This window comes from Myotis daubentonii, chromosome 2 (genome assembly GCF_963259705.1).
Source record: "Myotis daubentonii chromosome 2, mMyoDau2.1, whole genome shotgun sequence".
NCBI lineage: Eukaryota > Metazoa > Chordata > Mammalia > Chiroptera > Vespertilionidae > Myotis > Myotis daubentonii.
Window position 1 is genome coordinate 76,714,234 of NC_081841.1, and position 16,605 is coordinate 76,730,838.

At 36.3% G+C, this 16,605-nt stretch overlaps 1 protein-coding gene across 5 annotated transcripts in view; it reads left to right on the forward strand.

Moving 5' to 3' along the window:
* The window catches only part of NAV3 (neuron navigator 3), an 860,737-nt gene that overhangs the window by 772,003 nt on the left and 72,129 nt on the right, over nt 1–16,605 (forward strand). For 4 of the 5 annotated variants that reach the window (XM_059683697.1, XM_059683694.1, XM_059683696.1 and 1 more), the window contains 5 exons: nt 923–1,411; nt 6,338–6,379; nt 7,863–8,023; nt 9,511–9,699; nt 12,421–12,473. In XM_059683697.1, the coding sequence (XP_059539680.1) occupies nt 923–1,411; nt 6,338–6,379; nt 7,863–8,023; nt 9,511–9,699; nt 12,421–12,473 (934 nt within the window). The remainder of the gene's footprint in view (nt 1–922; nt 1,412–6,337; nt 6,380–7,862; nt 8,024–9,510; nt 9,700–12,420; nt 12,474–16,605) is intronic. The other variant, XM_059683698.1, reaches the window with a different exon arrangement.

Sequence of the window (16,605 nt, forward strand, 5' to 3'; positions counted from 1 at the left end):
GAAATGTTGGTTCTCAGCAGAAAGAATAAACTATGGCTTGTAGTGAGAGTAAATATTTCCATCGCTTAAGTAAATGCCAATAGTGCCCTCCAGTGGCCCATTACCTATGAAACAATTTCTCATATTCGTCATAAAATATTTCACTATAGGAAATATGGATTTCATTGCAACTTAATTAGTAATCATTATGCCATTACTTCATATCACTTTAATTTCCATATTTACATAAATTTGATAATATCATCTTCACTTACAAAACTAAAATGTTTTCTGAACCAAGCTCCAACATCTAACTTTGCACCAACTATGTTTCAAATCACTAACACAAATATGAATTTGAATAGCTCTGGCAACTGACGTAAAATCCTTTGGCCTTTCTTGGGGAAAATAAAGACCAAGCTGACATGTTGCCAGTAGTGTCAAATATTACTTCTAACCAACTACTTCCTGACAGTTACTCAGGCCAGCAACTGTGCAACATAACCTCCGAAACCTTGCCTTACGCATTCCTTTTAGACTTGAGTAAAGTGTTAAAAATGTTTCTGATGTACCGAATGCGTAGAAGTTGTTTCATTATAATGGTTCTATAAATAGGTAACAGCAAATGCAGTCAAACTAATTAATTTTCGTGAAAGATTCTCAGTGTCCCTTACATTGTGAAAGCCAGGGGTTTTCATGTCCGGGTGATTTGGGGTTGCCCACTCCCCCCATCCCAGTGTGGACTTACCCTAATGGTGATCTGAGAGATTTTTAGCAGTAGATTAAAAAGTTCAATCTTACCAAGTTCATTAACATAGAGACAGGAAGTGCTTGGTAGCTGGGGACCTCCAAGCACGCTTGGCTCTGTGTACTGAACCCTTAATATTAAATGTGGATATTAGTTTCTCGGAACAACTGAAGTTGTTATTTGTTTTTCTTTTAGGTTGTTTGGTGCCAAGGCAGGTGGCAAATCTGCCTCTGCACCTAATACTGAGGGTGTGAAATCCTCCTCAGTAATGCCCAGTCCTAGTACCACATTAGCGCGCCAAGGCAGTCTGGAATCACCGTCGTCCGGTACGGGCAGCATGGGCAGTGCTGGTGGGCTAAGTGGCAGCAGCAGCCCTCTCTTCAATAAACCCTCAGACTTAACCACAGATGTTATAAGCTTAAGTCACTCGTTGGCGTCCAGCCCAGCATCGGTTCACTCTTTCACGTCAGGTGGTCTCGTGTGGGCTGCCAATCTGAGCAGTTCCTCTGCAGGCAGCAAGGACACTCCGAGTTACCAGTCCATGACTAGCCTCCATACGAGCTCTGAGTCCATTGACCTCCCCCTCAGCCATCATGGCTCCCTGTCTGGACTGACCACAGGCACTCACGAGGTTCAGAGCCTGCTCATGAGAACGGGTAGTGTGAGATCTACTCTCTCAGAAAGGTGAGCTTTCCTGGAGGCGTTGATGAAGCCCTCACCCCTGCCTCCCCGCACGCTGCCCACCCCCTTCCCCATTAAAGCCCTGTGATTTCAGTGGGACTACCACGTTGCAAAGGGACATAAAATTGATGCGAATGGGCCTTTCATTTGCTCTTATTACCAGATTTGCACAAGAAAAAAAAAATCTTTAAGGATAGGATAATTGGATAATTAAGTTTCTTGATATGAATTCATACACATACTCAACGGGCAATTGGAATAAAATTCAAAGCATGCATTTATGTCTTAAATGATGTCTTCTCAAGCCACTTTAATGATTTGGCTTAAGCTCCAGGACAACACAGCTCCTTATGGTAATTTAAGCATTTTTTTTAAAGACCAAATTTAAATCGATTCTACAATTATGCTCTGAGCAATATGTTAAATTTGCTTTATGAGCACTTCTGTGGAAAAATAGCAAATGGACCACTTTGGAATCGTAGTTGAATTAGAAAAAAAAATCAATTGTCAGATATGAATTCTTAGAGAAAATTATAATAATGCCAGTGACATTTTTATTAGGCCCCTTGAAAATATATCTCATTACAAGATATTTCTCATTGGTTTAATGAGTTATGGGTTTTTAAAAATTAAAATGAAAAGCATAATGAGGCGTTTCTTACCTGATACACTTACTAGAAAGCATCACTGTTGACTAAAGTGGATCCAGATTCCCTCCCCACAAAATTCTTTTCTCGTATATTTTGGTATTGACTCATTCCCCCAGGAAAATATCTTAAAACTACCACTTTTTTTCGAATGAACTTACTGCTATTTGTTACTGGGTACACTTAAAGCTTTCAAAGAAAAGAAAAAAAAAAGGTCTTGGGCACATACCTTAATCCTGTTATTTGTGAAAGCACTACTAGTCCCTGAAAATGCCTGATACCCTTCCCTAAACCAGGAGTGGGGAACGTCCGGCCTGCGAGCCTTAAAGGCCCACAAAATCATTGGGTCTGGTCCTGCCAGGGCATTAGGAGTGAGTTCATTGAATGTTTGACCAACTATAGCAGGCTAATTTTTAAGTTGGTGATTTTGTATGGTCTGTGAATAATGTTATTAATATACAAATTTTGCCCTTGGCAAAAAAAAAAAAAAAGGTCCCCTTCCCACCCTGCCTTAAATCTTTGTCAGTCTAGTATTGATACTGGCATATCACCACTTTTCCAGACTTCCAGCCTTACTCCCAGAATCATTTTTAAAGACATCAACTAAAGCCCTTATCTAAACACTCACTACGGTATACCAGTTGTCCCTCAGTGTAAGATTTCCCACGGCTCTTCCCTGTTTCTCTTGCCTCCCTGAAATAAGAACCCAGAGCAAAACATTGCTGCCATCCCACTTACTTCCCACTCCCCTAGCAATGGCACATGGACAGCCATGCAAATGAGACTTCCCCTTGAGAAAAGAACTTTAAAGCTAATTGTAACATTGATGCTTGATACTTCTTATGGTAGACTACTAATTACAAAACACACTTTTCCTCACAAACAAGAAACTGTGCCAGGAGAAATAGAATAAGCAGCTGGGTGATATTTCCCCTCTGGGTTTGTCATTATGGGCAGCATATATAAATACCAGGTGCATACACAAAAGCACTGGTATAAGTACTGTTGTATTTAATTTTTGATGTAAGAAGTTAGCGTCCTACAGCATCTTAGATTTGAGTTTCAGCACTTTACAGGTAAATGGGTATCCTCATATGTCATTTTCAAAATTTCTAACAAGTAAATGAAATTATATTAAAAATATATTAGCAACCTATAGTTTTAATGAATGTATCTTAGATAGGTTACTAATATGTGAGGAATCCAAATAACAATTTTATAACCAAATCAAGCACATTGCAAATAAGTTATTCTTTATTCATCAAAATGACCCTCCAAATAGTGATTTTTAATCATAAGCATGACTGCAGCAAATCGATCATTTAGCCATCGACCTATTTCTTTCTCATTCAGACATTAAAAATTTAAAGTAATAATCAACTAACTATTTGTAACCAGGTAATTAGCCCTCAAATCAAACCAGATGATAAATTTATAATTTTATATATATATAAAACATAAATGCAATGTTAATATTTTACTTTGATCTATATTTTATAAGTCAATATACATTTTTACTATACAAATGCACTGGCAAATAGGCAGTTACTTATTCTCTTTAAGCAAATCTTTAACTGTTGTTCATTCTTGGAAATAGACCAGTTTTACAAATGAGAGTCTTCTAATATTAGAAATAGCCAGATGAACAATTTTTCTAAAGCAAAATTTAAATTGATTTTGAGTAAGTTAATGTTTGCCATTGATTCTTAGTAAAATATATTGATGACAATTAAACTATGAAAATTAAATATAAGTATTGATTAGTTCCTCCCAGTAAATTACTGATTTGAAATAATTTTTAATATAAGAAGTTGTACTTTTTCTTTCTTGGGAACAAAATTGAAAGTAGTTTCTTCTACTAATAGTCCTTCAAGGCACATTCAAAACAGTGTATGATCTATTGAAGAGAAAATTAGATCCTATCAGAGATGCTGGCTTAGTTACAATTAAGCAGTCAGTAGAATGTTGAGAACACTAAGGAAACCAAAATGCCATACCTGAAAGAAAGTGTACTACAATGTAAATACCTAAGACCACATAATCAGAGTCAGGTAATAGAGGTAAACAGAAGCTCATGACTTAACCTTTTCATCTACAATATCTACTTTATTGATATTCATATTCTAGTACTATTGACTCAGTTTTTAATAAAGATTTTAATTTTCCTTTAAAATTCTCTTTATTATCTTTAAAAGGAGATAAAATATCATAAAATAATAAATAAGCAAACCAGCAATAAGCAAACCAGCAACCTATAATAATTTTCCCTTTAGCTACTCTAATCATTAGTAGCCCTTAGACCCGTGGTTGGCAAACTGTGACTCGCGAGCCACATGTGGCTCTTTGGCCCCTTGAGTGTGGCTCTTCCTAAGCCTTAGGAGTACCCTAATTAAGTTAATAACAATGTACCTACCTATATAGTTTAAGTTTAAAAAATTTGGCTCTCAAAAGAAATTTCAATTGTTGTGCTGTTGATATTGGCTCTGTTGACTGATAAATTTACCGACCACTGCCTTAGGCCATAACCAGTTCATATTTGTTTTGTTTGTTTTGCTTTATGTGACTTAACCAAATTTGAAAAATAATTTAAAGTAGTAACCAACTTTAGAAAGTTCTGGCTTGTCTTTAAATGTCTGATCTGATAACATAGCCTTCATTGTCCTGCACAGTGTCTATTGGCTTTAGACAAACAGTGACTGTCTTTTCAGTTTATTGACTAAAATCCCCACTCCACTCATTTCCATGGCCTGCCTGGCCCTTGCAGGCATATGAGTTTGTGATGTTTCAGGGTTTGTGGAAAGTGTCTACATTATAAAATCATTAATATTTATATTTAAACAGATATTTCTACCTAAAGTTTTTTAATTTTTAAATATATTCTTTAATTTTTAATATATTTTTTAAATTTTTCTTTCATTGTTTCCTGCATGATATAAACATATAATTTTTTATACCATTGATAACATTGGCAAAACAGTGCCTGTATTCAATTTCCTCTACAATGTTAAACTTTTGTAAATTTGTACACATGAAAAAGATAATCTTTAAAATGGCCTATAATCATATTATGCTTTAACACAATGTAGTTTCGAGGTTTCTTGTATTTGTTCAGTGTGAATTCTTTTTGTTTGTTTGGCCACACTACTAAAAATACTTTTATAGTCAAGATATATATTAGAACTGGCCTCTCCATAATACGGTAATTACCTAATGAGGACACTCCCAAAAAATAAATTAGAGTTTTAGAATGCCTTTGGATGCTTTATATTGCAGAGCCAAATAATGGAGTACACACAGAAGAAAACATTTTAGCTTTGATTTTGAGTGATTAAAATTCAAGTCAATGTAAATTAAATTTCATTCATGCTATGTCATCCCATTACACATATATCCTGTGTATTTAATTTTGATCATTTGAGGTTCTAATGAAAGAGAGCTATAATTCTGCAAATTCAAATTAATTGTATTACTTGGTTATCCACATGCTAGAGATTACAACAGAAATCTCAAGATCTGTCCCACGTAATTGTTGAAACCCTCTTCCTCTATTTTTAGAGAAGCCATTTCTCATTTTCTCCACATTCTTTTATCTCTTTCTACAACTAATTGAGAATTCCTTTGAGAATTCTTTAAAATAGATAATGATAAAGCATATAGCCTTTAAAATACCTAATTTATAATTTCCAAAAATGACATAGTTTAATTTCATTAAAATATGTAAATAAATGATGCCAAGCACATTGTTTCAAGCAGATGTTTCTTATATATCGTTTGTTCTTTTATATGAAAATGGGAATAAATCTCCTTTTGTTTTTATTAAAAGTAATTTGAATACAAAAATAAATACTAAATAATATTTGTATCTTCTCTGCCTGTCAGAACTTGTCAATTTAACTTAATAGAGCAAGTCTATCTCGATTCTACCTCTATGTTTCTCTTGCATAGCAGAAGTCTAGTTAGTGGCATGAAGAGAAAAAACCTATAAACAATTAGGTGAATAGAATATTGAGAGGAATTATTCTAACATATGACTTAATCTATGTTCTAATAATCCTGTCACTAAATTGTAATTGATTGTAAATGGGTTAGAAAGGAGCACACATGTGTTGCAACAGTAGACATCTGGTCACCTTTGGTAGTCCTTTTCCAAAGAGTTAAGCATTAAATATATGTTTCAAAAAGTTTATTTTGTGTAGTTCAAACAGAGAACCATTTTTGTTGGATGTGTAACTTGGAAGTTTTGTTTACATTTTTTCCTTAGGGATTTTCTTTGTTTTAACAGCATACAACTTGACAGAAATACACTACCCAAAAAGGGACTAAGGTATATATTCTCTTGGCACAATTGCTGCCTTTCTTTCTCTGTTGTTACTTAAACTGTGTGTGCTGTCTTTCTTCCTCTTTGTTTGTTTGCAGTGAAGCACCTGATATTGAGGATGATATCACTTTTAAACCTTTCTCAGGTCTGAGGAGTAGGTGAGATAGCCCTCAGGTAGAGAAGCTCATAGAGGACGAGACCCAAGTTAAATCCAATGTAAATGCCTTTTATGGGGGCAGCAACTTTGGTAGAATGCAGAAATCACTTCTGGAAATTAAAATTAACTTCCCTAACTTTTGCATGTTTGCTTGCAAAACCTCAAATCCCATAGAGTGTAAGGTAATGTTGAAAGGATGCTCTAATTTGAAGCAAGCAAAACACATTGTCATCATCGGAGGACAAATACTATAATTAGGTATGAATTTTTAATGAATTTTTTGATAAAAATTCAAGAGCTTTAATTTCTTTTTTTTAAGAGTGCTTATATGTATCAGATTAATTTAAATATTAATTAGTCTAGTGTTACATAATCTAAAAATAACTTTTCAGTTCATCGTAAAAAATAAAAAGTAAAATATAATTCATGCCCATCCATTGTTGCACACTTTTATCTGAGGGGGAGATATAAAATGAACTATAATGGAGCTATGGCACCGTATGAATATAAAAAATTGATTGCTCTTTGGTGCTAAGAATTTACTTATGCTGGTGAAAGTGAGTACTGGCCAAGTAGGACTTCCACAGTATCCCTTTTATCTCCAGTTCCTTAGCAATAGCAAACAGCTTGCAATTAGTCCATTTTAAGATTCTGTTCTATAGTGTATCTATAATAATAAAAGTGTAAGATGCTAATTAGACCGGACGTCCTTCCAGACGACCTTCTGGATGAAGCCAGGGCTGCGAGGACTGAGGCAAGCCACCGTGGCTGCGAGGGCCAAGCCCCTTGCACAAATTTTGTGCATCGGGCCTCTAGTTTTCTAATGAAGTAAAAACATTCTCCCTTCTTTTTAAAAAAAAAAAATCTAGATATGATGTCAAGTGGCATTTTAACCAGTAAATATACTCCTTTACTTAAAAAAATAAAGAGAGCTGGTAATTTATGTTCCATTCCCTCTGCTTTTCTATGACCATCACTCCCATGCCCCTGTCCACCATTTTCAGTCTATGTTTTCACCCTTTCCGATCCCTCCTACGCGCTGTGCTTTTGAGTCCTTCTCCATTAACTGGCTGCCTGCTCCTTGTTTATAGTTTTCCACGACATCTCTCACAAAAGCATACTTTTTTTCCCCAAAATTCTCTTTTCATATCCCTGTGAGATTCAAACAGATGGTGTCAAATCATCTGGAAGAACTACGCACTTACCGTTCAATTCAATCTGTTTGAGAACTTGTGCAGTCTGGACAGTAAGCTCCTCTCGCGTGCTCCCCTCTCCGGCTGTTGCTTTGCCCCTTTAGCTGTGCTCAGGTGCCTCAGCTGTGCTGTTTTGCAGATACACCCCGTCATCTCGGCAGGCCAACCAAGAAGAGGGCAAAGAGTGGCTGCGCTCGCATTCCACCGGAGGGCTGCAGGACACGGGCAGCCCGTCGCCTCTGGTCTCCCCGTCCGCCATGTCAGCGTCTGCAACAGGAAAATACCACTTCTCAAACCTGGGTAAATAGTCTGAAACAACGTTCTCACCTCATTCCTCTCGCCACCCACCCTCACAGGAGCCCCTGTATCTCTCCCCAAAATTGTTCGTTTAAAAAGACGATAAAGGCGCCCTAGGAATAGTTTTATTTGTGTGATTACTTACTGTTCAGGAAATAATTTCCAAATAGTATGCAGTTTGTTGCTCATGACAACAGCTTGACATAGGTTGTTATTTTACAGTCTAAGATCCCAAGGGGCACAGGCCTGAAAAGAAACCCCACCACTAGTAAGAAGCAAAGACAGTCATTGGTTCCAACACCCGACTCCAAGCCTAGGGGAGTTTTTACACTTTAAAAAGTGTAAGACATCTCCTTGTGTTTTCTTAAAATGTATTTAAAAACCCTTATAACAAAATTAATCGTTGTATTTGTAGAAAAATAGAAATTATTATTAAAGTTAAAACCCTCAAATGCATATGAAATTTTCTATTAAATTAATGCACTGTGAAAAACTTTGGACAAATATGATAAAAAAAAAATCACTCACTAGCTTAGCCGTTGGATTACTTTGTGCTTAGTATCAATTGTATAAAAGATAAAATCATTGGTATAAACACAAGGATGTAAGAAGTCTAAACATGCCAGTTATTATTTAATAGATCCATTTTTTTCCATCCAAAATACATTTTGGGGTAAAACTTTACAATTGATGACAGTCCCAGTGAGGCATCTCAAACCTAGTAAGACTCACTGTCATCTTCCCACGAGTGATAACAATTGCTCAGATTGTTTTTTCACCTTGTGCAAGGGTTACCGATAGAAGATTTACTATCAACCTGCGACTGCCAAGTTCTGTATATTTGGTGGATTCTCCTGCATACAGAGAGATGTTTAAACACCCTTTTATGGAAGTGCTATGTATCTATGTTTGTGCTCCCAGGGGTCCCTTCACCGTGAATGACCTTCTACCTCACTTTCTCTGCTCACCCTTCAAGCTATTCAGAATTATCCCCTTTCTTCTATACTCATGGAAATATAGAATGTTAGCTGGAAGACACCTACATCAAAACTCAAAATGATAGTCTTTGCCTGGAAGCTTGGGAAATTTAGACTTCTTGTTTTTTCTTTCTTTTTTCCCCCCCATTAAAGTAGTATATCCTTCTCTAAAAAGAAACCTGCAGACTCTAGGAAGACAATCTTTTCTTCATAGGCTACCAGAAAATGTCATGTTATATTTCTACCATGAGCCATAGAGGTAACTTGCTGGTTTTGTTTAATATTACTTTAGTGATTGGCGTACTGCTCTCATGAAAGTGCTGGGAGAAAAGAGGACCTCCCTGCACCTGTTAGTGACCACTTCAGAGGCAGACTCTTGGCTTATCTTAAACAGGGACACCCTATAGATTGATGCTTCCATAAGAATCGGAATCACGTTTTCACTTTCTATCAACCTGCTAGTTTTATCATCCAAGCCCCATAATAACAGGCTCTGTGTGCTTTGTTTTTCAGTGAGTCCAACAAACCTGTCTCAGTTTAACCTTCCCGGGCCCAGCATGATGCGCTCAAATAGCATCCCAGCTCAGGACTCTGCCTTCGACCTCTACGATGACGCCCAGCTGTGTGGGAGCGCCACGTCTCTGGAGGAAAGGCCCCGCGCCATCAGTCATTCAGGCTCCTTTCGAGACAGCATGGAAGAAGGTAGGTGTGGGGGGAGATACCGGTGAGGTTACTTTATTTAACTCTGTGATTAAAACGATCACATCACTCATAGCACAAGAATTCCTGAAGAGTAAATAAAGGAGTGTGTGAACTCTTATTTGATGAGCCCTGAAGCTTGAAGAAGTTTCAGTCTGCATTACTTTTTCTTTCCTTATGTATTTGGAAATATGCCAGAAATTGTTTCGATTAATACTGGACTATAGAATAGTTCAGAATAAATTCTCATGCAAAAAATTACTATTTGCCCTCACGTATCAAATGTCAGAGTGAATGTTTTGTTTGACATCCCTGTTAAAGGGCCATAAAGATATAAGAATCAGAAAAACTTATCTTATGAAACTACCATGTTCTCAGAAACTCCCTCTTGTGTTAGTTTTATATCATATCATTTTTAATTCATATTGTATCTACTTTTTGCTTTATAAGTTACATTTCCTTATTTAATGCAATGAAATTCTCACCTGTCCCAATAAATTTATTTGTAGTTGTAAAGTGCTACATGAACACCTTATAAAAAATTCAGGAGGTTTAATTGATTTTCAAATGTATATAATTTTCTAAACTATAAAACCTCATATGTCAAAGTTGATAATAATACTGGGAGATTTTCCTCTTTGATTTAATGAATGATTTTTAAGTACTCATAAAAGATATGTGCCACTCACATTATAAAGCATATCAGTTAAAGGTAGAATAACAGTAAATGTATAAGTTCAAATTGATTAGAATAAAATCAAACATTAAATTGTCTGTACTCTGCTATTCCTTAATAATTATGTATATAAGAAAGGACTTCAGGTCTTGAAACTTAGTAGGACTTACTTAAGCCGAATTTCCAAACTTTATTACCCCTAATTTCTGCATCTGTAATTCTGCAGGTTTATTATGAGGATGAAATTAAAGAATAGTTTTGTTCCTTTCTCTGCCCCCTCCCTACCTTCTTATTTAAAGTATCTCTGGTTGAAAGCTCAGGCAGCTGTGAAAATTAGCTCATGGTTTTCAGGTCACCACTGTGCGCGTAAGGTGCTGGCACTAAATCAGTTCACCACAGTTGCCACTGCTTTTGGGATAGTCACCAAACCACTGAGCTCACTGTGAGAAAGAGTGGGTTCTACCCTGAGAGTTGCCTGATTACTGCAGTGCAGATAGAAAAAGAGATAAATAATCTCTAGTGTTGTCTCTGCTTTTCTGAAATGGTTCTATCACCCTCTTCATAGGCAGGCCTCTTATAATACTGCAGAAATAACTTGAGAAGCATGCTTATGGGTTTTTAGAGTGCCTCATTTACAAACAGAATGCTGTTCATATGCTGGGATGCTCTGGCCTTCCATTTAGGAAGATTAAATAATCTGCATTTCTGGACAAGAGCCTGAGTGGGCAAGATGGCTTTTTGATGGCTACGCATTGAATACTGAATTATTATAATTCTTAAAGTGTGGTCTAAAATCAAGGAATCATTGGGATAGAGAGATAGAAGGGAGTTTAATGATGCACTGCCCAATGCTCACAGTGAAAGATCAGGAAACTAAGCCACAAACTCTAAGATCATAGACCTATAAGTATTAAGTGATCATAAGTAATACAGTAAATGGCAGAAATACTACAAAAGTAGCAGAAAATTAACTGAAAATGGATCTCCAGATTCATTTTCACCTTCTTTCTGGTATACCTCTCTAGTTCACACCAGGTTGAAAGAATGTGCTTTTAAAAAAAAGGCTAACATTTTGCAGGTCTCACAGAATGGTAATATTTGTAGTTTTCGCCGTCCTCTCCAGACCAGGGTGTAAGCACCTCCCAAGTGTTCTTGTCATACCCATCATTGCTCTCTATCATATTTCTGTTACTCTATTGTAGTCATCTTTTTAGTTGTGTATCTTTCTACTTCTTTTTAAGCTCCTAGGATAGTGTCATTCATTTTGTAGTCCCAGGATCTAGCAGGCACCTGTCATATTGTGTGTACTCAACTAATGTTTAAGCAGAAATAACTTCATAATATCCCACAGTGAAAAGACTAAGGACTTTTCTACAAATATAATTAAGCACAATTTTATCCACATTTTGGGCTTAATATAGTGAATGTGCAGATATATACAACACTCTGTTAATTGAGATGGTATTTTGATATGCCTGGATAAGAAACACTATGCAATTCCCATTCTTAATTTCAGTGAGACACCACCTTGAAATAAGAAGTATTTTTCTATCACTAAAATTACAAAAGAAACATTAATTCTCCATTTAAAAAATCATAATCAACTCATCAGAAATAATGAACTAGCAAACTGGATAAAATGCTTACTTGCCTAAAAGTACATGGAGAAAAATATTAAAAGTGTATTTTTGTTGTATCAAAACAAAATAAAATCAAATACATAAAGCGTTTTAAAGTTTTAAGGTTTATAGCAACTGTAGTTCAGGTTTTTTTATTTTCTGATTACTAAATCTATAGGCGTTTACTATAGTTTTCAATATGTGCAAAGCATCCCCTCTATAACATGATAAATAAGGTATTTTAGGGGATAGGTATGCAATCTTTCCATGTCTCAACGTTTTATGTACAAAAAAATGACAACAGACTTATTCTCGGGTTCTTTTGTCCAGCAGTTCCGATTTTATTCCCCTGTTCTTCACTCTCGTAATGACATGGTGCTCCAGAGCAGACGCTTCAATCTACCTCTTGTTCTCTTTTGTTTTCCCCAGTTCATGGCTCTTCGTTATCACTGGTGTCCAGCACTTCTTCTCTTTACTCTACAGTAAGTATCGGCTGTTAAGGAAAAGCTCCTGCCTTTGCCAGGCATACACATGATTAAGGAGACTGACATTTACACAGAAGTTGCGCAGTGAAGTAAGGGCTGTCAGTGAAATACGCTAAGCTACTGCATCCCCGATAAGCTGGCAAGTACTGTAATCGCTCTTCTGTGGTCCACTTCCCTGTGCTTCCACTTGACTTCTGTGTACTCATTATAATCCATTTATGGAAGGAAAACTGAATTTCACAAAACCTGTGAGGGTATAACTTGGAGTCCCTGAAATCATGTAGTATGCGCTACCATAATTTCATAATATTGAATTGTTTTCCTTGTTTGGTTCCCTGAGCTGTGACTGATCATTGCATTGTTTTATAGTATCTTTTTTATTGTATTTTTAAAATTTACTAGAGGCCCGGTGCACGAATTCATGCACAGATGAGGTCCAGCTGGCCCACTCGGATCAGAGTGATCGGCCCAGCCGGCCGGGGGGAGGGGCTGCGGGCAGTTGGCCAGCTGGCCCCGCCCCCTGGTCAAACTCCAGGTTGAACTCCCCATCGAGGGGATAATTTGCATATTAGCCTTTTATTATATAGGATTTTATTTTGAAAATATTATACCAAAGGATGAAAGCTTCAGAAGCTAAGATATTTTTTTATAATCTTATGAAATAGAATGTAGTTTTTAAAACTTTATTTCTTAAGAGAGAAATGCCAATTTGTCAACTCATTTTCCCAATATGTGAAATTATATTTTATTTTTACCAAGGTGAGTTTTCAGTCTACTTAACATAACTTAATATTTTTTTAAAAAATTAGTCTTTATGATTTTATTTTTATAGGAGGGTTCTTTCATGCCTAGGTAAGAGTGAGGTATAGTTAGTTTACTGAATTTCACTGAGACATGAGTAGTATGAATAATTATTAATCCAGCATTGAAAGGTTCATAAAAAGTTCACAGCCTTGGCTGTTAACTGAGCAATTAAGCATTAAGGGAAATACTGATTTTTTCCCCCCACTCTTTTTGTTAGGTTCAAATGTTATATCCCTTGTTTTATAAATCCATCTTAATATGTATTGCTTTACATAGTTACTCAAAATTAGACTATCACCAGCAAAGACAATATTCTTTTTTAACATTTCTCCTTTTAATGATTAAAATTGCCAATAGATTCTATAACTGAAGAAATCACTATTAGTGTTTAGATAAATCTACTATGTTAGGCAACTAGATAAAGAAGTGAAAAATGTGAAAATGTATTGGGAAAAATGCCTGAGAGGAATATGTTAAGAGCTAGTATCCCTCTTATTGAGCTAATGCCACTATTTATCAGGGAGATGTATTCTGACTGAAGCCATTGCAACTAAAGTCTCTATCTAACATGAAAAAAATGCAGCATCATTATAATCATACTGGAGGGGTGCATGGAATTTGTGCATGGGTAGGGTCCCTAGGCCTGGCCGGCAATGAGGGCCGATCGGGCCTTTTGGTTCCTGGCTGAGGCCTCCCTTCCCTGGCTGCCGGCTGCTGGCTAAGGCCTTTCTTCATTCCGTGCCACCCCCTGGTGGTCAGTGCACATCATAGCAAGTGATAGAATTCCCTGTCTCCTGATTGAACTCCTGCAGGGACACTTTGCATGTTAGCCTTTTATATTTATAGATTTTAAATATACACAAATTTTAAATATTTTGTAGCAACATTTGGATAAAACTACCTTTATGAAACATAAGAAAGACTAAAAAAAAAGAGCATGGGTAGGAGAAAACAGATGGCTAATTAGTGTATAACAGAGTCCAGTAGATCTTCTGTGGTAATAAAACTGTTCTATAACTGCACTGTCTAATAGACTAACCACACATGACTATCGGGTATTTGAAGTGTGTCTCTCTTGTGACAGAAGAGTCAAAAATTTTTAAATTAATCAAACTTAAAAAAGCATATATGTCAAGTAGCTACTATATTGGATATTGCAGGTTTATTGGGAACAAAGGAAGTACAATTAAAAAATGCTTCTCATTTAAGTTAGGAAACTTAAGTGAGAAGTATTGAGAGTGCAATATGAAATGTGAACAGAGATGAAAATAAAGGGACTATATACACATATTTATTGGCCAACATTTAGAGATGAATTGGGTCCTGGTGTTAAGTGTGAAAAGCCACATGGTTAGGTGATCAAGCCACATGAGAAGGTGATATTATTAGGAAATTAGTAAATTTAAATAGTTGTATTAGAAATGATGTAAATTATATATTTGAATTAAGTAACCTGCAATAAAACAATGCATAATTGGAGAATTAATAAAGAGAAAAATTAAAGATCAGGAGGAGTTATTTTATCTCTAACCCTCCTTACCATGCACTGAGATTTAATTGACAATGATAAAATATCTGTGGAAGTGCTTTTTAAATAGGAAGTGAAAAGGCAATTTATTATTATTTTTATGCCTTCTTAAGGACTCTGGGTAAAGATTCTGTTGATTTGCATTCTTGCCTGACTATATGAGTAATGATTATGTGGCATCAGGCAAGTTGCTAAATTTCTTTGGACTATACCTAGAAAGTAAAGTTGGAAAACAGCAGACAGATATACCCATGGTTTTTCTGAAGTAATTAGAGAAGACCAGGGACATTGTATACCATCAATCACAAGATGTTGTTAATTGTGTGGTTCTAGAAAGCACCATTTATATCACAGTCCATGTAATAGTATCATTTGAAGTAGGCCCTGCACAACTAACACAACTGTACATGGTGTCCCTTTGTAAAATAATTAGTGTTTAATATAGATGATGTATTGTAGAGTTGTTCACCTGAAACCCGTGTAATTTGTTAACCAGTGTCATTCCAATAAATTCAATAAAAAGCGGGGGCGGGGGGGAGAGAAAAAGAAAAAAATAATTAGTGTTCAGGAATAAAAAGTTTCCCTTTTTGCAAGAACATTAGGCACTATCTCTATTAGGTAAAATACTGTTTCTATTAAACATGGGTATAAACCATGTTTACTGCAATGCTCTCATTTATGCAATTTATGGAATTCCATATTTTGCTTTAAAATATTAAAACACACTAACACAGATGGCTTGTTGGGCAGAAACTTTACCTGTAAAATCACCAATCTAACCAATCCCATTGGAAGAATTCTACCTTCACACGTAGCTCTATTAAAACCTCTACCAATTATAATTGGGAAAATTTTTCATTTGTATCTTGTTATAAAGTGTGTAAATCACCTTCTAGAATTCCTGAGCCAAAAGATTCTGGGAGGTTGCAAACTCATTACAAATAACAGGCCCAGTCCGATCTGCCAAGTTATTACCTTTCTGTGCTTGTTTTTTAATCCAAACCAACACTGTGAAATCTGAGCTTTGACTTAAAAAAAAAAAATTAGCCCTAACCGGTTTGGCTCAGTGGATAGAGCGTCGGCCTGCAGACTGAAGGGTCCCAGGTTTGATTCCGGTCAAGGGCATGTACCTTGGTTGCTGGCACATACCCAGTAGGGAGTGTGCAGGAGGCAGCTGATCGATGTTTCTCTCTCATCAGTGTTTCTAAGTCTCTATCCCTCTCCCTTCCTCTCTGTAAAAAAATCAATAAAATATATTAAAAAAATTAAATTTATTTTTAAAAATAAACAAAATATCTAAGAACATTGAGATGAAATTCCTCCGGGGTGACAGTCCCCTGGCCTCACCCCCTTTAGATATTGGCCTGTGCTTTCAGGCCCGTCTCAGTCTCCGCCTCCTCTTCTTTTCGACCTGAAGTTGAGTTTGGTTGTTGTTATTGTGCTATGGGTTTCTCATAGGAAAGGAAAACTCCTCATTATCCATATACTACTTATGGAAAGTGAGAAAATAAAAGATAGCCTAGGAAGCTATGCAATTTTATTCTTAGGTCCCAGAACCCTCTTTATTCTTTTTTTAAAATATATTTTATTGATTTTTTTACAGAGAGGAAGGGAGAGGAATAGAGAGTTAAAAACATCGATGAGAGAGAAACATCTATCAGCTGCCTCCTGCACATTCCCTACTGGGGATGTGCCCGAAACCTAGGTACATGCCCTTGACCGGAATCAAACCTGGGACCCTTGAGTCCGCAGGCCGACGCTCTATCCACTGAGCCAAACTGGTCAGGGCCCTTTTTA